The sequence below is a fragment of the Cibotium barometz genome, chromosome 19, assembly GCF_041138505.1.
Source record: "Cibotium barometz isolate CiBa-2024 chromosome 19, ASM4113850v1, whole genome shotgun sequence".
Taxonomy (NCBI): Eukaryota; Viridiplantae; Streptophyta; class Polypodiopsida; order Cyatheales; family Cibotiaceae; genus Cibotium; species Cibotium barometz.
Genome location: NC_141064.1, coordinates 27,061,471 through 27,082,402, shown reverse-complemented (window position 1 = coordinate 27,082,402; position 20,932 = coordinate 27,061,471). Strand labels below are relative to the sequence as shown.

The window sequence follows — 20,932 nt, the reverse complement described above, 5'->3', positions numbered from 1 at the left end:
GTCCCAAGGGAGGTTTATCCTCCAAGGGTGATGTGAGGGTGCCAAACTTATTTCTCAGGAATGAAGACCAAGACAGTGTTCAGGGTCAGGGTAGGAATGGATTGTGGACTAGATGGAACAGATGCATAGATCTTCATCTGAGCCAGAGTGGTTTGGAGAACAGGCCGAGCTTTCAAAGAAAAGGGTTGCCAGGGATGGATGGATGACAGAGGGACTTCGGGAAAGAATTGAGATGATGACAGTCATCCAAGAGCAGGTTGGATTCCCATCATCAAGTTTAGCAGAGGGGGATGTCATGTGCATGATCAATGCCATGTACCTTCTCAAGGCTAATCCAAAAGGAGGGAGCCAGTAAAAGATCAGTAGAACCAAAATTTAGGAGCCTCAGGAGCAGAACTTGTGGTGGACTTGGAGCAAGGCATGGAGATCATGAAGGAGGATGCTGTCGGCTGGTTCTAGGAGCTGTCCGCTAACTCCAGAGAGCAAAGGGGACTGAAGCGCATCCAGAAGACCAAGTTGTGCTGCGTTTATGGATTTTATGCCAGGGCTACTGGCCGACTGCTGGTCGACCAGTTCTCCAAGGAATAAATAGGCCTATAGATAGGCTAGGAGGCTCATTGTTGGATTCATTCAATCCTTTAGGGATTTGAGTCATTAGGAGTCCCATAGGGGGACAGAATTTTGGGTGCTGCCAACATCTGGCAAGCCAACCACCATCTGGTCTCGGAAAGCTCGCCGCAACGTATCCACATTCAAGTGGCCAAACCGAAAGTGCCATGAGTCACCAATCTGAGAGCCTGTAAGAGAGAAGAGTGCTAAGAGTTTGTATATGCCGTTCTCCACTCCACCTTCCCAAACAACCTGGCATGTCTCTCTGTCCCATAGAGCAACAGAATGCTCCTCAAACTCCACCCGGAAGCCAATCTTGCAAACCTCATGCACTGACAACAATAGATGAAAACCAAGTGCGGGGATGTAAAAAACATGAGAGGAATGCTTCCCCCCTTTGCCATCGGGAATGATCTCCATCCGGCCCTCACTGCTGTGAATTGGTATGGTGGAATTGTCGCCAATGAAAATGTGACCTAATTGCCGTTTAAGATCCTGTAAGAAATCACAGGAAGGAGTCATGTGCCTGGAAGCACCACTATCAAGAATCCATTCTTGAGTATCCCTCACGATGAAGCCAACTACCACCTCGCTCAAAGAAGATGAAGCATCTGTGTCCAAAATCTCCAAGTACACAAAGGCTGGAGTCTTTGCAGAGCTGAAGCTGAAGAATTAACACTCTTCTCGTTATTCCGCTTAGGACACTTTCTCCGATAGTGGCCTTTCTCTCACAATCATTATAGGTCCACTCGGCCTTCAATTTCTCATGGTCTGAATCAGGCTTCTTCTCAGAAGACTTCTTTGATAAAGACTTCCCTTTGTCCTTGTTGTTGTTGTTACAGCCTTTCGACCGCTGGCCAGTCAAGGCCTCAGAACCTTAGCCTTGTGGAGAGTTTGTCAATCACTCTTCCTGGTCCAAAACCATTGGCACAAGCTCCTCCCACGTGATGGTGCCTGAGCCTGCCACACTGATCAAAGAGGAGTAAAATGCTCTGAGAGGGTAAATGGGACAACAACGTGATGGCCATATCCTCTGACGATATCTCTTTCCCTGCGTGAAGAGCCTCCTGCTGAAGAGCTTGCAACTTGTTGATGTGCTCCCGCTTCGTCAACGACTTTGCAGGATTCATCACCCGCATCTGAACTTCCAAGGAGATCCTCTTCATGGGTGATACCCTTTTATACAAAGAAGCCAAATGCTGCCAAATCCCTCTGGCCAGCATCATATGCTTTATGTGATTAATCACTTGTGGTGTGTAATTTAGGAAGATGAAACAACAGACGCGGACATTGCCACGATCCCATAACTATGCCTGAGCCTCCCGTTCCTTCCATATAGAGGGTAACTCCCCGTCTTCCAACTCCAGCTATGGAACCCCAACAACGATGAAATCAACCAAGTCATAAGACTCCAAAACGAACTATATCATTACCTTCTATATGCCGTAGTTGTTCTGTCCAACTGTCGGTCCACCGGGAACGTGGGGAGTGTTGGGATCTTAAGAGGCTGCAAATAATATGCAAGGTGGTTGTCCAACGGTGATGGCCCCCGCCGATCTCCAAGTCCCGTACAACCCAAACAATCTCCAATCAGCACCTCAAATCAGCAAACCCTCAATGTCCCACTGTCTCCAATCTTCAAGCCACCTAGGGCTTTGATACCATGTCAGAATGCACAACAGAAATGAAGACAACTGCTATAGAGAGCAAAACGTAGATAAAAGAGAGAGAGAGAGAGAGAGAGAGAGAGAGAGAGAGAGAGAGAGAGAAGCTGTGTAACTTTGCTATATACACCAAAGAAAATCCCGGAATACACAATCTGAAGTGTGGGGGCGAGGGGACGAGGGGACCATTTTATATGGCCCTAGGTTGTTGGTCAGCCAGCCTAAAATAGGCCGACAGCAAATGGGCAGCCCCTGAACCAGCAAATGGGCAACCCCTGACCAACACATGAGCAAGTCGGCTAGGTGCCTGAAGTCAGCCAGGTCACTTGGACAGGTCGAGTACCAGAGCATGCAATCGGCCAACATCTGGGAACAGCCAACAGCCCAGCCACACCTCAGAAAAATGGAAAAAATACATGGAGAGTGAGGAAAAATAGGAAAACGCTAAAAGGGGTGAGCACACCCACAACAACAGAGGCCCTGGTATAGTGTACAAACAAGAGATGACTGCTAACATGCATACCCAGATGTAAGCACGGAGTAGTCTCAAGGCCTGGAGTCCAGGTCTGGTCTCAAGAGCTCTCTATCAAACTGATTCATAATGTCACTAGCATAGGCCTCCTATAAACCATAAGCCAAATATATAGCACGTCTTGTTTAGAGCTATTAGCCCCCACTTAAGGTGCGTAACCCCTGGGCTATGGTTAACCTAACCTGAAGGTCTTTACCCTAATCAACGGACGTAACAACAAGCTATTTTCTCCTTTCATGTTTTGTTGGCATTCAATTATCCACATACTATACTTTTGGTCTCATTGACCCTTTGGGTCTTTCGTAGACATAAAAAAATCTTTCTTTCTTTCTTCTTTCTGCCTAGATATAAGCTAGTTGAATTTTTTTGGTACACTAGGAGGACAGGCATCCAAGCTAGGAGAGACATTGGTCCCAATCTACTCTTATGTGGATAACATGGTATCTTGTAAGCATACGGAACATAATACATAATATTTATGGCATTTCCTTCAATGTGGCAAACGAAAGTCCCTTCTACTCAATAAAGAAACACTACAAGGGGAATTTATAGCATAATCAAAGGTCAACCACTACTGCCGAAACGATACAAAGAGACAATAATTTGGCATAATCTACTACTGCACAATCCATGTGGCAAAGTGTTGTGACCCCAAAACACATAATTTGGCATAATCTACTACTGCACAATCCATGTGGCAAAGTGTTGTGACCCCAAAACACATAATCTGGCTTTAATGGTGAGGTTACTTTAATGCTATTTGTTGGACTCTATTGATGGATTCATAAGACTCTTTAAGTATAAGTTAATAACCCTAAGCTCTCTGTGCATGTTTTGGAGAACATACTATATGACCAATGGATACCAAGATTCTCAATCTAAAATATCAACGAAAATTGAAGAAGGTAAATCACCCTGGCAACTCCTTTGCTTGGGTAATCTGTCTTGAGCTTGGGATCCACACATTGCTTAATTTGCCTTCGCCTAGTCTTGGAGTTGCCTGCATTAATATCGTCACTTCTCAAAAAACTTTGACCGCTAATTATAATGAATGTTCAATAGTGCTAATTTATGAACTAGCTAGGAATGCATGTCTCACCCATGTAACCAGACCTTGCTGCCCACGTGGTGGTTTTTTATTCCAAAATTGTAAACATCGCCCTTCTGCAGTACTTTCCTGTCATCGCATACCTGAAGGTAAAGATTTGTCTTGTCAGCCTGACAGCCTGTAGAAAAGCGAACTTATGCAAACACAGCTTGATCACTTGTGTTCATGGATCTGGCATCTATCTATAACCAAAAACTTGCTTTTTTCATATGAAAATTTCACAACACCCTGCAATTTGAGCCACCATCTGGGCATGAAGTACCCGTGCACAACCTCCGCATTATTCATCGAGATCTCAAATCTTGATGGGGGTAGCTTGGGTCTCTCAAATCCCCTCACTCTCCTGCGTATTTGGCTCCCTTCAAAGGGAAACTTTCCTGTCAATATCTCATAAAAAACCGCCTCGGGATCACTTTACACCTCGTCCTCATGCAGTTGTGCGTGTCTGAATTGTGGTGTACTTCGGGCTGGCCTGCTTGGCTTTGGACATTCCAAAGTCTGCAATTTTAAGATGTGCGTGTAGACCACCCATCTTGGTAAGGTATGGATTAGATTGGCCAGATGGAAAGATTACCAGAATGTTGACAGATTTGAGATCTCGATGGATGATACAGAGGCTGTGCAGGTACCCTTGGCGTTCTAGAGCATGAGGTCCACTGCAACCAGGAGAGGGAAGGGTGGATTCCATCATCAAAACCTGCATCGGTCTTGCTGCATCAGGTCGGTTTGCCGCACAAAACCCATTTTGCCGTTTCAAAATTTTGAGGTTTCACATGAAGGGCCAGGTACCTTATAGGCCTTTAAGTAAACTCCATGGACTATATGTTCACTTGATACTAGGTCAAACTTGCAATTGGATATTGTGGACAATCCTTACGTAGTTAGTTGTCTTTATCTTGCATTTGTGTCCCTTTCCCCAATGTTAGATAAAAAAACTAACTAAATTTCTCAAAATCATCAGTTAATTTCAAGCCAATACAAAATTTAACCAGTTTTTTCCAAATTGAGCTATGAAAAATGCACTAAAGGATTGTTTTTAATACACTAAAGGACAATGCATACTTTCCCTCCTTTATTCTTTCTCAAGCTTGTGTTTCATATTATCTTCATTCACATCATTTGCACATCCTATTGCCTCATGTTAAGGTTTGGGAATATGACTACATTTCATTAGGCAAGAAGATACTACAAAAGCAAGTATGGTGACGGATTTAAAAGGACTCACAGCAAATCCATATTCATGGTAGATAGTGACCATTTGGACCTGCAAGATCTACAAGTCCAAGCAATTAGATGATCCACCCCACTCCCCCCTTTATGAGCAACTAACCTACATACAACTATAAAATTACCCCCAAGTAATCCATAGTTTATCTTGCAGTCCCTTTATGGGCTAACATCATAACTTTAGCTAAAGACACGTGCCTTACCACGCCACCCCTTATTCACAATTGTGGTGTGGCCCAATCCCTCGAGCAACTTGCTGCGATCCCCCCTCCCCTTCCCTCAATGTCCTCCATTTCCTCAAGTTGGTATTACAATGATAAACACTTATAACCCTTAACACCTCTCCCATACTCCCTCCTCCTTGACGCCCCCTATCATCACAATCAACCAAGAAAAGACACAACACCTATCAATTGTGGTGTGGCCCAATCCCTCGAGCAACTTACTGCGATCCCCCCTCCCCCTTCCCTCAATGTCCTCCATTTCCTCAAGTTGGTATTACAATGATAGACACTTATAACCCTTAACACCTCTCCCATACTCCCTCCTCCTTGATGCCCCCTATCAACCAAGAAAAGACACAACACCTAAAAAATAAAAGATACCCAAAGAAAGAAAACACAAAATGAAGAGCCTTAATGTGAAAGCGAGGGCTTATCACAATTGTGTACGATCGAACATAAACTCAAAGAGAAGGCTTTCTACCATGATAAAACCACAATATAGAGATAGATTGACTAATTAATTTTATTATTTACGAGAGGCTAGAAAATGGAATACAAGCACACACATTTATTATAGGCCAAAACATGGTAAGGTATGAGATTCCACCATCAGGCTAAAGTGAACAAACAAAATTTAAAAACACCTACTAATTGACTGCATGAGATGAGCATGTCAATTTGTTGTGTGGAACTTCTATGAATAATAACCCCTCCTTCAAAAAGTATTGTCCATTTTCGTGCTTTGTGTGGTACGCATCTTCTCCCTTTTGCTTTAGTTGTGCTCGTTTCCCTTTTTTCACTTATCAGTAACTTTGTGCCTTTTAAAGTTCTACATTACCAAAGGATTGCAATCTTATCTTCTTTATCCTTAAACGTGATCACTACATGCATGATACTTGTACACATATTGTATCTTGGATATAGTTTTTGTCTCCCATTTGATTGTAGGTGTTGCGTGTAACACCTTGCTACTAATAACCACTTCATAGATTAACATTGTTTCACTCGCTCGACCTACCACAAGGTGCTTTGTCATCTTAACCACTTCGTAGATTAGTTCATAGTTCACTACGAAAAACATATGGTTTTGGAGCCTTGGATGTGTTTAGTTAGTTGTTTTTTGTAAAAGCTTATTTGCATAAGGGAACTCTATTTTTATATCTTGGAATCATGATTTCATTAGCCTTTTGCTTTGGTTTTAAAGCCTTGGATGTATTTAGTTTATTGTTTTTTAATTTGTTTTGAAGCTTGTTTGTATTATGGCATTCTATTTTCATATCTTGGAAGGGGAAAACCTGACATCATTAGCCTCCTTTTACATGATTTTGAAGATCGTAGACTTTGATCTTATTACATTAAGCCAAGGAATAGTTTAGCAATTGTGGTTAAGTTTGAATCCACTCCAAAAATATAAGCCTTGAGCTCCATTAGGTGTACAAATAGTAAGGAAGTTGTGAATTTTTGTTCATGTATTTCATAATTTTTGGTCATGCATAGTGAAATCGATACCTTAGAGCATATAAAATCAAACAAAAAATACTTAATCACTTGCATAATCACCTTAAACTACATTAGGAACCTAGATAACCCCCATCAAGTTTAAAAAAAACTCTAAAAACTTTAAAAAATCAACCTAAACCATCTTGGTTGTGGGAGACGTGGGGGACGTGAGCCACAATCCCACGACTTATATATGAGCCTAGAGCCTAAACATGATGTGAGCCATGAGTCAATATATATATATATATATATGAGTCTAAAGGTAGGTAAATCTAATATTGTACTAGGTAATTAATAGAGCCTTGAAGACTTGTAAGGGCACACCTACCCATGTCTTATTAAGATTCTTTGTCATACAAACTCTACCAACTACAATTTCTAAGGAAAATTCTTTTTCTTTCCAATTATTCAGGTACTGTTAAGTATAATTATTGCCCAATACTTGCACACTAACCAGGTCATGAGCCTAATTCATAAAAAGTGTGTACTCAGGTAGGCCTCTTTCATAAAAAACAAATCCGTGAGCCTAGTCCATACACAAAAGGCATGGGCCTATATACATGAGTTGATAGTCATGAGCCTATAGGCAGTAGCCTAAATTCGTGAGTCTACGTGTGAGCCAGCTGGGCATGATGTGAGTCTAGCTCACTAGACTTGCATGAGCCTATTTCATATAAAAATCCACCAAACGTGCATCTAGAGACATGAGCCTACATATGTAAGCCTAGAGACACGAGTCTACAAGTGTGAGCCTACAAATGTAAGAATGGAGACACGAGTCTACAAGTATGAGCCTAGAGACATGAGTTTACAAGTGTGAGCCTAGAGATGTGAGAACCAAAAAAAAAAAAGCTCAAACTTAAAAAAAATATTTATTTTTGCTTGAGCACATAGATGTTTGAATTCATTTTGATACGTGATTACAAGAGACCGTTTCACTTAGGTGAAACCCTTTGATGCAAAATCAATCCAAACTAATTGAAAACAATAGTACACTCGGCTATAGTGCATCAAACCACACTTCCTCAAACCATCATGTATTCAGTCCCAAGAAAACAATGAATACTTAACAGAGTGATCTCCAATTAAGAAGACAAGACTCCTTTGGTTCCACCTCGAGTTAGGAGCTTTGGGATGAGATGAGCTAATTAAATGCAAAATTAAGCGGGAGGAACAACAAAACCCCTCAAAATAAGAGCCACGGTCCTCCAAGCTGCCCGACATTCACTAACTAGCTCCATAAACAATGTTACAAACTTTGTGAAAAGTAGGGCATTGAACCACCTTATCATTGGCAAAGCTCCAATGAAGGACTAGGTCCAAGAACCTCAACCTCAAGGTTCACTCCCATAGGAAGTGCTCAAACCATATGGGACACTACATGTTTAAAACATTTGGTGTTGATCATGAGATGGGTTTATTCCAAGCTAGCCCAACGACCAAGCAGCCCAACAACCACAGCTACAGTGAACAATCGGGACATGTCTCTTTTGTTACACTATTTTTAAGACAAGCATTGCACAAAACACTCAACATCAAATCACACACAGTGTAAGCAACAGTCTCTCTCTCTCTATAAGAGCCCATTGTAGAGAAGCTTCTTCACCTCTATAAGAGCCCATTGTAGAGAAGCTTCTTCACCTCAGAGCCCGTTCGGATGAGGAATAGGGAGTCCAAGGGGAAGTTTAAAGAGCCACTTGGACTACCTCAGATCCAAGGGATCCACAAGAGCATTCACATAGCCCACAACAAGCTTGCAACCTCAAAGCCAACAAGTTGTGGCATAGGACAAGTGCCATTAGAAATCATATAGCCTAACCTCATAGGGCATGAAACTTCAACCCCTAAAATAGAGGGATTTTTGCAACACTCCCTTATGCTCTAGCACCAAGTGACTATGGATAATACATGCTTATTTGAAATGGGAGGGGGGGTTGCCACAAACACAACACCTAGAGGCTTAGAAAGGGGCAAAACAAATCCAATCCACAACTCAAGGATGATGACCAAATTTGATGGAACCAAGGAGAACCCATTCACCTAGAAAATTTTGATTGAGTTTGCAAGGCCATAAAGGATTGATGATCCCACCAAGATTTGTTCATTTGGACCTCATTTGGACTTTTCCTTGAAGACAAAGCATGTCAGCCACGCTTAGGTCCCTAAACTCGCTTGAAAAGGCTAGTTATGAGGTCTTAAGAGACAACTTTTTTATGAAATTCTCACCCACCGTTGGATCTAGATGGAGTCCCAACTACATAGATTTATAACCTCAAGTAAGAGGAGGGAGAGACAATGCAGCATTATATTACTAGAACCAAGTATCTCCACATGAGATACATTCCCCTATATGATTTATCACTCATCGATCGATTTATGATAAGTCTCAAGAGCAAGAGGCTCCATAATCATCTCTACAGATACTACATCTTTGATGAGTGTTACTGTAAAACGAGGAAATAGACCTAGTAGATAATCTACAAGATAAGGATGTAAAAGTTATCCACCCAAACCAAGAGATAAGAGATGCATCATTCAAATCCTCTACAAGATAAGGATGTAAAAGTTATCCACCCAAACCAAGAGATAAGAGATACATCATTCAAATCCTCTGCGAGATAAGGATGTAGAAGTTGTCCACCCAAACCAAGAGATAATGGATGCATCATACAAAGCCTTTACATGGCTAAAGGAGCTCAATTAGTAAGAGTCCTAGTTAAGGACATGAGCATGAATGACTTGGTAGAAAATCTATTCGTAACAAAATAGGCCACAACACTACCAAGGTCAGCCCCAAGGGCAACCTAGCCCAATCAGCTCCTTAAGTGACAGGAACATGACTAAATCATTGCATATCCTCCAGGATGTAAAGATTAAGACCTTTGGGCTAAGCTTCTACTAAACATTTGTAGAGTGAGTTGAGATTTTATAGAGGGGGGTCGTATACCATGATCCTCAAGAAGGCCTTATATTCAAGACGTAGGCTAGTCATGATTGGGAAACCAATCACATATTTATATACACAAGGGAAACTAGTCCTTAAAAAGAGATTTGACATAGACCTAAAGATGCCCACAAGCATAAAACCAGACAAGAGAGAGAACAATCCAAAGGAAGAAAAGAAAGACAAATGACCCTAGCACAAAAGCACGAGAAAAATATACAAAGAGACACAAAAAATTCCGGCTCAAATCTAACGTCAAGCACAAGAAAAATAAATAAAGAGACATTAAAAAATCCGGCTCAAATCTAATGTCAAGCACAAGGACAAATTTGGGAAAGCAAAAACTTCCATGGCTCTTCAATCCGTGAGTTCACCTGCCTCTTCTTTATTCCCACCAAAAGGGTTCCGCCAACAATGTCAAGCACAAGGACAAATTTGGGAAAGCAAAAACTTCCATAGCTCTTCATCTGTGGGTTTACCTACCTCTTTTTTATCCCTGCTTCGGCCATAAACCTCTTCTTCATGCCCACCAAAAAGGTTTGGCCAATAGCCTTCCAATTAGTACTCTGTGAAGCGAAAAACATGTCGTCTGCATAAACTTAAGGTAAATTTTCTTTTCACCTCTGCACCCACAATTTGATCATAACAAGCCATACACTCAACGTCAACAAGTACCACTCTTAATCTTGCTACTCCTGTCCATTCATGGATACTTAAGTCAGCACCCACAACAGGCCAAAACCTATCGTTCACACAAACTAAAGGAAATTTTTCTTTTCCACCAGCTACTACCCACACCATTGGTTTCCTCTAGGTCTTAGAACTGGGCATCCGTGAATAGTGTGGTTACTTCTACAAACTCAATCCACGTCATCTCTCACATATGAGCTAAATGCAGGTAGCCCGTCTCCTTAGGAGTGGATTTTCATGCCTCCTTTAGGATCCACATATATTTCCACCCCTTGCTATTTTTTATATCATTTCAAGGTGATGTGACTCTACTGACATAGCAGGTTTAGCCCTAAGGGTGGCTAATCCTCCCATGTGGTCACTCGTGGCTCTTTGGGGAGCTCATTTTGGTCTTAGAGCTAGACTAAAGCCTACTCCTATGTGTTGAATCTTGTTTCCTGTGGATTTCTAGAATCCATGGTCCCTCGCGAGGCGTAAATTCTCAACTTTCTCTATTGTCCAAAACTTTGGTTTTGACACGTAAGAGTCTAATTCTGTGTGAGAACTCAATTCAGGTGTTCCCAAGATAGCAAGATTGAATCCTGGCCCTACACCACTACCTTTAGTAGGTGCTCTTCAAGCTCTCTCGAACTCGTAAAACGGGTTGCTATAAGTGCACCTCGTGTAGTGCCAGATTTAATTCCCCATAGAAGCCAAGATTTTTTAAGGTTTTTTATCTTTATAGTTTTTATATTTTATATTTTTATTGATTTTTTCCCAAATTTTCAAGTTTTTATATGTTTATAAAGAATGATTATTTTTTCTGGAGGTCCCAGATCTCATACAGGTCTGGAATTTAGCTTAGGTCACACTCTCTAAAATTTTGTCCCTAGAATCTCCATTCAAGAGGGTGATAGGACCCTTGGTTTATACAATAGACTCAATGATATGATAGGATTGGTTAATGATAGGACCTAAACAATGGTACCCTATAGGACCCGTATAGTTGGTGGGACACGATAGGACCTTGGTCGATAGGACTCAACGATACGATAGGACTAGCCAACGATGGAACTAGTCTAGGATAGCCTGTCGATACCGATGGGCCTCTATGTGACAAGATCCATGGTCGCATTGCTAACCTAGGGTATAAGTCATCTATCCCCAAAAGTGATATTGGCCAAAGTCTAGACTATAGCGGACAATAGGTTAGGCACCTAGCAGTCATCACCAATGAGAAAACAAGGCAGTAACGATGAAACTGGTGATGGCACCCAAACGCACTTCATTGCAGAAGCTCATGGTTCTCCTTGATTAAATAGCTAAAATCATTCAAATCAAACACCATGGTCACTTGCTTGACCCGATAGTACTACAAAGTGTGCATGCACTATATCCTCATCAAAGACATTCGTCTAGGTATATTTTTGGGTGGGGTGACCATGGGGGTACACCTGGCCCATGGTATCCCATTGCCTAAATTTAATTGAATGGTGTATCCATAAGTGGTTGCTCTACCATGCTTTTGGACAACCCAATCTTGTTAGTAGCCAAATCCTTAAATGTCAAACATGGCCATGAAAAAGCCCTTGATTTTTTATTTCTCTTAACCTAAGTGAAAAAAAGGTCCAAAGAAAGAAATCAAGAGAGTCGAAGAAAAAGGCAATTGAATCGAAGAAATCTTTAAGATTAGAGGAATACACACACACTTCCCTCCATTTCCCATGCACGTCACTTGCACATTTCACTAAAAGCATCAATTTATTTTTTCACATCTTGCATCTCATGGCACGTGCACACACATGTACTAGCAACTAACCTCTTCAATGACAATCCTTTAGGTAGATGTTTGGATGGGGGGGACCGTGGTGGGCACAAGCCTCCCAAACATGGCCATGAAAAAGCCCCTGATTTTTTCCTCTTAACCTGTGAAAAAAAGGTCAACGAAAGAAATCAAGAGAGTTGAAGAAAAAGGCAATTACATTGGAGAAATCTTTGAGATCAGAGGAGTACACACACACACACACACCTTCCCTCCATTTCCCATGCACGTCACTTGCACATTTCACTAAAAGCATCAATTTAATTTTCATATCTTGCATCTCATGGCACGTGCACACACATGTACTAGCAATTAACCTCTTAATGACAATCCTTTAGGTAGATGTTTGGATGGGGGGACCGTGGTGGGCACAAGCCTCCCCCATGGTACAATCCATCACCTGGATAATCATCAACCTTGCAGGTATCTTCAAAGATCTTCAATGTATGTAACCGCCCTCTACTTTCACTCTAGTTCAACTCATCTACACCTTACCTTGGCCAACGTAGTAGCCATAAAGTACCCCAATCTCTAAGAATCAAGGTGTGAGATATAGGATAAATATCCTCTCATCCCAAGATGGTCCAAATGTTAAGGAAACCCTACCCTAACATGTCATGTGAAAAATTGCCTATCCGTCAGCTTGAGCATGGCTTAAGAGCTCCACCATAGTGTTGAGATATCGAGCTCGTCTAGTGAGGCGGTGGACACTGATGACCCGCCTGGGGGATAGGCCCCACACTTACACCACTGGCATGGTTGGTGAGATCTTGGGTGATATGCGGCCAGTGGGATGACAGGCTGTGTGACAGCCATTCTGGCATAGTTATAGCGCCAGCTCATTTAGTCGGGTTCACACTATAGAGAACCCGTGTATATATTGGTTGAGTACCTTTCATATTATTGTGTACTCTTATCTTTGTATATGGTGTGTTGAGTGTTGAGTAGAGAAGAAGAAGATTTTCAGCCTCTCACCTTGTGTGTTCTCTATTAGGGTTTTGTGAGTGTGTGTGTGTGCTTGCAAGAGCTCAAGCTCTCTTCCCCCCTGCATCTTTTCATGGTATCAGAGCCTGGTTGTGCTAAGGGCTGAGCTGCAAGCAAGAGAACCATAGGAAGCGGTACGAGGGTAAGAGCTTCAACTACTCTTCCCTATTTGTGTTGGTGACTACACCCTTGTCGGGAGCTGTACGGGAGGCACCGACAACGATCTCTGATTGAGGAGCTTTTTTCGCGGGATTAAAGCTATAGGGCAACTATAATGTCCTATCGGATGAATTTTCTGGGCCGAAAACGCGTTTCGGGCGTGTCTGGACCTCCGTTTTTCAGAAAGCAGGCGATTTTAACCACTGCGGGTAAGTCATCGATTCTCTGCAGAACTCTGTTTTAAGAACTGCAGGAAGACAGATTGACTGTGCGGACACTGTGGGTGCTGCAAAGAGGTCAACAGGTGCCATTGGGTGTATGTATACACATTGAGGTCACTGGTTGTGACATTTGAGTGGACTGCAGTACCGCTGTGCAGAAAAAAACAGCAGTTGTGCAGGAAAAACCAGAGTGCAGTTTCTGGTAAAATTGTGTGTTTGGCAAGATGTCTAATGATGGCATAACACAGATTGTGGCTGAGAAGCTGGATAAGAATAACTTCCATGCTTGGAGGTTCAGGTTGACGAATTTCCTGATGGGAAAAGGCTATTGGGACTACATAGAAGGTGAGCATGAAGAGGCACCAGAGATACCGGATACAAATCCGACTACTGCAGATATGAAAGAGTTTAAAGACTGGAACCAAAGAGCCAGGAAGGTTATGTATTGGCTATCCATTAGTATACAGGACACCATGATTGGGCACATTCAGGATGCCAAGTCCCCCAAGGAGGCGTGGGACACCTTGGTAAAGCTTTATGAAACAAATACCAAGGCACGCAAGATACAGTTGAAGAATGAACTTCATACTGTGGAGAAAAAGAGCATGTCTGTGAATGACTATGCGCTGAAGATAAAGGGTATTGTGGAATCCCTTGCATCTATTGGTGTGTCAGTAGATGATGATGATAAGGTGGAGGTCTGTCTACATGGTCTCGGGCCACAATACAAGGCATTCAAGACGTCTATTCAGACTCGGGAAAACATTCCCAACTTTACAGATCTTCTACACGAGTTCAAGAAGAGGACGAGGTAGAGGAGGCCGTGGACGCGGTCAAGGAGGTGGCCGAACAGGTAATCAGAATTATGGCCAGCAGCAACAACAACAACAACAGTCCCAGAATCAACAACAACAATAACACGCAGGTGGAAGAGGCAAATTCAGAGGCAGGGGGAGTCAAAGAGGCCGTGGAAATTGGCAGAGGCAATATAATGATGCACGTGAATGCTATTATTGTGGTAAGCCTGGACATGTGCAGGCAGAATGTTATAAAAAGCAGGCTAACATGCAAAATGGAAAAGTACAGCAAAACAACTATGCATCCTCAAGCAGAAATAATGAGGATAATGAAAGGTTGTTTGTTATGTAGCATGTCGTGAATGCCATGTCTGAAAATGTTGATACAGCACAAAAAGATAATGTATGGTATGTGGATTCAGGCACTTTGAACCACATGACAAGTCATGGGGAGTGGTTCAAGGAGATGAAAAACCCAGAAAGACCAGGTTTTGTGGAAACAGGGGATGACACTGCTCATCCAATTGCCCATGTTGGAGATGTGCCATTGTCTATGCAGGATGGCAAAGTGAAGTACCTTGCATATGTACTTCATGTACCGAACATAACAAAGAATCTGGTTTCAGTTGGCCAGATGATTGAGCAGGGTTTGCAGGTTCGGTTTAACCCTGATGGTTGTTATGTTGAAGATTTTAAAGACAAGTGCAGGTTGGTTGCAAAAGGTAACAGAGTGGGCAGAATGTTTACATTAAATGTAGACATGCTTGAAATGAGTGCTGCGATGTTTGCAAATGGTTCATGAATTGTTGCAGACATAGACATTTGGCATAAAAGGATTGGGCATATAAATGTGCAGAGATTGAAGTCTATGCAGACAAAAGGAATTGTGTCAGGGTTGCCAAAATTTAAAGTGGAAGGTATGCAGAAAATATGTGAAGCATGCCAATTTGGGAAGCAAACAAAGCATGTGTTTCCACGTAACAGATATGTGAGCAGAAATGCACTAGATGTTGTGCATTCAGATGTATGGGGCCCTACGAAGACCATATCTATGGGAGGCTGCAGGTATTATGTGACTTTCATTGATGACCACACAAGGAAAGTGTGGGTATATTTCATGAAGGAGAAGAGTGAGGTGTTCACTCACTTTCAGAATTTCAGAGTTTTGGTTGAAAAGCAAACAGGGAAATATGTAAAGTGCCTAAGGTCAGATGGAGGGGGAGAGTACTTCTCCAATGAGTTCTCTGAATTTTTGAAGAAGAATGGTATTCGGAGACAGTTTACATGCAGATACACTCCGCAACAAAATGGAGTTGCTGAGCGGAAAAAGAGGCATATTGCTGAGATTGCGCGAGCATTGATGGAAGAGAAGAATATGCCACATTGCTATTGGGCTGAGGCTGTTTCTACAGCAGTATACATCATGAACAGGATTCCAACTGCAGCCATACATGATGTAACTCCAAAGGAGAGGTTTACTGGCAGAAAACCAGATTTGCATATGTGCATGTGCCAGATGAGCTGAGAACTAAGCTGAAAAATGTGTGTTTATTGGATACTCTCTTGAGCAAAAGGGATACAGGTGTTATAACCCTGCTACACGTGAGTTGAGGGTAAGCAGGGATGTTGTCTTTGATGAGATGAGCAGCTGGTATGCTGCTGAAAAAGAAGCTATTGGGGCTGATGTGAGTGGAAGTGTGGTTGCACAAAATGCAGGTCAGCAATCACAGTCTTTGAGTTGACCAGGAGAGTCCTCATCTAGTGGGTCTATTGATAGACCATGGAGTGGCAGGCTGCGTCATAATACCAGTCCTGTAAATGTGATTAGTACATCACGTAAAGGAAAAGAGAAAGTGGTTGAGCCCCTTGGTATGCCTGACATTTCTGCAGGGCATTCTCATGTTGATGGAGAGTCTAGTGGCTCAGATATGAGCCTTGATGAGGAGCTTGGGATCCCAGCTATGAGAACACCTGGTGTAAAGAAGGCTATGGAAGCCATGAATGAAAAGCTACGAAGATCAGGGAGAGTGAAGAACCCTGTGCAGAGATTTACATATGATGGTTATGTGGCACATCACTACGCATATATGGCAAAGGTTGTGCAGGTTGTAGAGCCCACATGCATTGATGAGGCTGTTGGAAATGTGTGTCAGGAGAAAGCTATGGATGAGGAGATGGATGCACTATATGGAAATGAGACTTGGGATTTAGTGCAATTGCCTGAAGGCAAGAAAGCCATTGGATGCAAGTGGGTGTATAAAGTAAAACATAACAGTGATGGAAGCATAAACAGGTACAAGGCTAGATTGGTAGCCAAAGGATATGCGCAGACATATGGCATTGATTATGAGGAAACTTTCAACCCAGTTGCCAAGATGGCAATGGTGAGAGTTGTGATAGCAGTGGCTGCATCAAAGCAATGGTCTTTACATCAGATGGATGTAAAGAATGCATTCTTGTATGGGGATTTGCAAGAAGAGGTGTATATGTTGCAGCCACCCTCTGGTTATGAGGATGTGGGTCATCCCGAGCATGTTTGCAGGTTGAAGAAAGCCTTGTATGGCTTAAAGCAAGCACCAAGAGCATGGTCTGACAAGATTTCTGAATATCTTGTCACTATTGGCTTTCATGTAGCCAATGCAGAGTTCTCGCTGTATGTGAGACATGGTGATAGAGGGGTTGTGTTGGTTGTCATCTATGTAGATGACTTGATCATTACGGGGGACCATGATGCAGAGATCTATGATGTAAAGATCTTGCTTAGACAGAAGTTCGAGATGAAGGATCTGGGGGAGCTCAGATATTTCTTGGGCATTGAGGTGATTAGGTCACCACATGGTATTGGATTACTGTAGAGACAGTATGGCTTGGACATGTTGTCCAAGTATGGTATGACAGGCTATAAGCCTATTTCTGTGCCATTGGATCAGAATGGCAAGTTGAGTGCAGATTTAGAGGAGAGATCTTGGAGGATCCTACTATGTATAGGCGCATAGTAGGAAGCTTGATCTACATGACGATCACCAGACCAGATTTGAGCTATGCTGTTGGGTTGGTGAGTCAGTTTATGCAGGTTCCACGGAAACCGCATTTGGATGCAGTGAGACGCATACTGAGGTATGTGAAGTCTACTTTGCATTGTGGACTATTCTATGAGACTGGGACAGAGATATGTGTACATGGGTACACAGATGCTGATTGGGCTGGTAGTATCTCAGATAGAAGATCTACCAGTGGATTCATGTTTTCTTTGGGGAGTGCTGCTGTGACTTGGAGCAGCAAGAAGCAGCCTACGGTTGCTCTATCGAGTACAAAGGCCGAGTATAGAGGAGCTGCTATGGCAGCATGTGAGGTAGCTTGGCTGAGGAAGCTACTTGCAGATTTGGGTCTATCAATGGATAGACAAGTTGTCATTTTCTGTGACAACATTAGCAGTATACAGTTGGCCAGGAACCCAGTCTTTCATGCTCGTACGAAGCACATAGAGGTCCACTACCACTTCGTCAGAGAGAAGGTCTTGGCAGGAGATCTTGACCTTGTTTATGTCAGCACAGAGGATCAGGTAGCTGACATCTTCACCAAAGCATTGGGTACAGAGAAGCTCCGCAGATTCAGGGCTTCGCTTGGTGTACATGAGATGGAGTTGAGCTCGAGGGGGAGTGTTGAGATATCGAGCTCGTCTAGTGAGGCGGTGGACACACTGATGACCCGCCTGGGGGATAGGCCCTACACTTACACCACTGGCATGGTTGGTGAGATCTTGGGTGATATGCGGCCACTGGGATGACAGGCTGTGTGACAGCCATTCTAGAGACTTGCATAGTTATAGCGCCAGCTCATTTAGTCGGGTTCACACTATAGAGAACCCGTGTATGTATTGGTTGAGTACCTTTCATATTATTGTGTACTCTTATCTTTGTATATGGTGTGTTGAGTGTTGAGTAGAGAAGAAGAAGATTTTCAGCCTCTCACCTTGTGTGTTCTCTATTAGGGTTTTGTGAGTGTGTGTGTGTGCTTGCAAGAGCTGAAGCTCTCTTCCCCCCTGCATCTTTTCACGTAGCCCCTCATCTCGCCACTCGTCACTCACCGCCGTTTTCCTGCACTTGTCGTCGAGCCAGTTGCTCTAATCTAACGGGTGATGCAAGTGCTCTCGCGAAGATTGTGTGGGATCTCCGTGGAAGAGGATCACGTTGGTAGTCCTCAGAGAGAGAGAGAGAGAGAGAGAGAGAGAGAGAGAGAGAGAGAGAGAGAGAGAGAGAGAGAGAGGAAGCAAGAGAGAATAAGTGATTAACACTAATCACTCCCAAACCCTAACCCTAAGCAAGAGAGACAGAGAGGAAGCAAGAGGGAACAAGTGATTAACACTAATCACTCCCAAACCCTAATCCTAAGCACACCACACATGCTAGATTAGAGTTTCAAGAGAGAGGGAGAGAGAGAGAACACTCCACTTCTATTGCACAAATGGGAGAATGAGTTACAAACAAGAGGAATCGGCTTTTATAGTTCTAAGCCTTTTCCCACTAGGCCGGGAGTAAGTGACCCGAGACGTCCAAAACATAGTTACAAGGCTTTTCTCTATGGTTTGGCCAACTGACCAAGATCCTCTTGTCTGTCCTTTGAAGCTTAATCCTTGGGAGCATCTTTAGGGCATTTCCCTTATCAAATGATGGGATTTACAATATAGCATGAGCGCCCATTACATAAGTGTGCGGACATAGTTGTCATAGGAATATGTTAACCAATATGTGGTTAACATACTCCCCTTCCTAAAGTCGATCGCATCCTTGATCGGTGAGGGGTTGTCGAGGCACGCGGGGAACTATCGCACTTGGTTAGTTCTCTTGTCTCTTCGAAAATGAGAGGGGACGGGGGAGTTACTGAGATATGAAACGAAGTTAGTGAATTACTGACTGAGTTTGCTTTTTTGTATGTGCCCAATAGTACTCTTTGTTTTGTTTTTTGTGTTTTTTTAAATCACCTTTGGGGTGGGACATCCTCATTAGAGGAGTTAGAGTACTTGAATGAGTAGACTAGCATGGAATACTTAATGACCAGTATCCCGATGGTGGTAGGTGGTATGATTAAAGAGGAGTTAGTAAAACAATGGGGTTAGTAAGCAAGTGACGAGGGGGGAATTCTGGAGGGACAAGGAGTTAGTAAAACAATGGGGTTAGTAAGCAAGTGGCGAGGGGGGAATTTTGGAGGGACAAGGAGGCAACACACATGGAGACTGCTTGCACTCCGAGATGCTGTATCTCGATGGCGATGTTCAATCCTTGTCCAAGACACTGTGATGGGTATCTTGGCTCCCGTGGATCTTGAGTCATCAAGTTGTGGTGTTCTCTCTTTTTCTTTTTATGCTTTGTCTTCTATCATTGGAGCTCTGGGATCCTGTGTTGATAGGAGGCAACACACATGGAGACTGCTTGCACTCCGAGATGCTGTATCTCGATGGCGATGTTCAATCCTTGTCCAAGACACTGTGATGGGTATCTTGGCTCCCGTGGATCTTGAGTCATCAAGTTGTGGTGTTCTCTCTTTTTCTTTTTATGCTTTGTCTTCTATCATTGGAGCTCTGGGATCCTGTGTTGATAGGAGTGGTAGTCGATGTCGAGGATCCATAGGTGTTGAGCCGAAGAAGAAGTTTTGGGTAGGATTGATTAGACATGAAGCGCAGTTATTCGGGTGCACTAGGGGTGATTAAGAAGATCCAGGTGTGATGAGTCGTACCATGGAGGACCAAGCTTGCGCCCACCGTGATCCCCCCATCCAGAGATGTTCCTGGATGGCTGTTGATGATGAAGCTTTATACGGTGTGTGCATAGGATAGAGCCTAGTGAGATTTGCAGGTGTTATGCATGGGCAAGGGCAAAAGGTGTACCTGTGGTCCTAATCACCTAGAGACTCTCTCTTTTTATTTCTTCTTTTTTTTGACAGTTGTTTATTAGTCAGCACACCTAAAGAGGGTTTTGTATTGAGTGGCCCATATGGCTAGAGTTGTGAGCTTACCTTTGAGTTTAGCTTTCAGTGGAAGCCTTGTGCTTTGATTTCGCTGTGCTTGGGGTTGTCGAACCCGTGGTTGTGGGACCTTTTATCGTGGCTTCTTGGGGAGTTGTGGTGGATGAGCACAAGCAGCATGCTTGGATAGCCAGAGGTGAGTGCTACCTTTATAGTAGTCTTGTGCTCGTAACAGGTTGTCAGGGACTCTAGCCAACGTTGAAGCTTTGTCTTAGGGTTGGTGTTTGTTGGCATAGTTGGCTTTTTGCACTTGGGTTTTAGAGATGGCCGTCTAGGGATCCATAATTCTGTGTAACCATCATAGAATCCCTGAGTGGCTAGAAGATTCTTGGGCACTCATCATTGATTATCATGATATAGATATGAGGTCGGGGTGCTTGCAGTGTGGGTGGTCGAGGATGTAGAGTTGAGGGGCAAAAATATTATTTGGGATTTTTTTTGTTTGGTAAAG

The 20,932-nt window shown here is 43.0% G+C and overlaps 1 protein-coding gene across 3 annotated transcripts; it reads right to left on the bottom strand.

The window, feature by feature from the left end:
* Positions 1–3,351: 3,351 nt before the first annotated feature.
* Positions 3,352–4,738, bottom strand: LOC147628391 (serine/threonine-protein kinase bur1-like). 3 transcript variants are annotated; one of them, XR_015268193.1, is made up of 3 exons: positions 4,543–4,738; positions 3,905–3,996; positions 3,352–3,805 (listed from the first exon to the last, which is right to left on the bottom strand). XR_015268193.1 is itself a non-coding variant. In XM_086814166.1 (3 exons), exons 1-3 carry the CDS (start codon positions 4,614–4,616, stop codon positions 3,790–3,792), a joined length of 237 nt encoding a protein of 78 aa, XP_086670292.1. In that variant the 5' UTR covers positions 4,617–4,738; the 3' UTR covers positions 3,352–3,789. The 3 variants fall into 3 exon arrangements, 2 of the variants coding, with proteins under 2 accessions (XP_086670292.1, XP_086670291.1); XM_086814166.1 differs by having other exon boundaries at positions 4,488–4,738; XM_086814165.1 differs by having other exon boundaries at positions 3,919–3,996; positions 4,488–4,738.
* Positions 4,739–20,932: the final 16,194 nt, after the last annotated feature.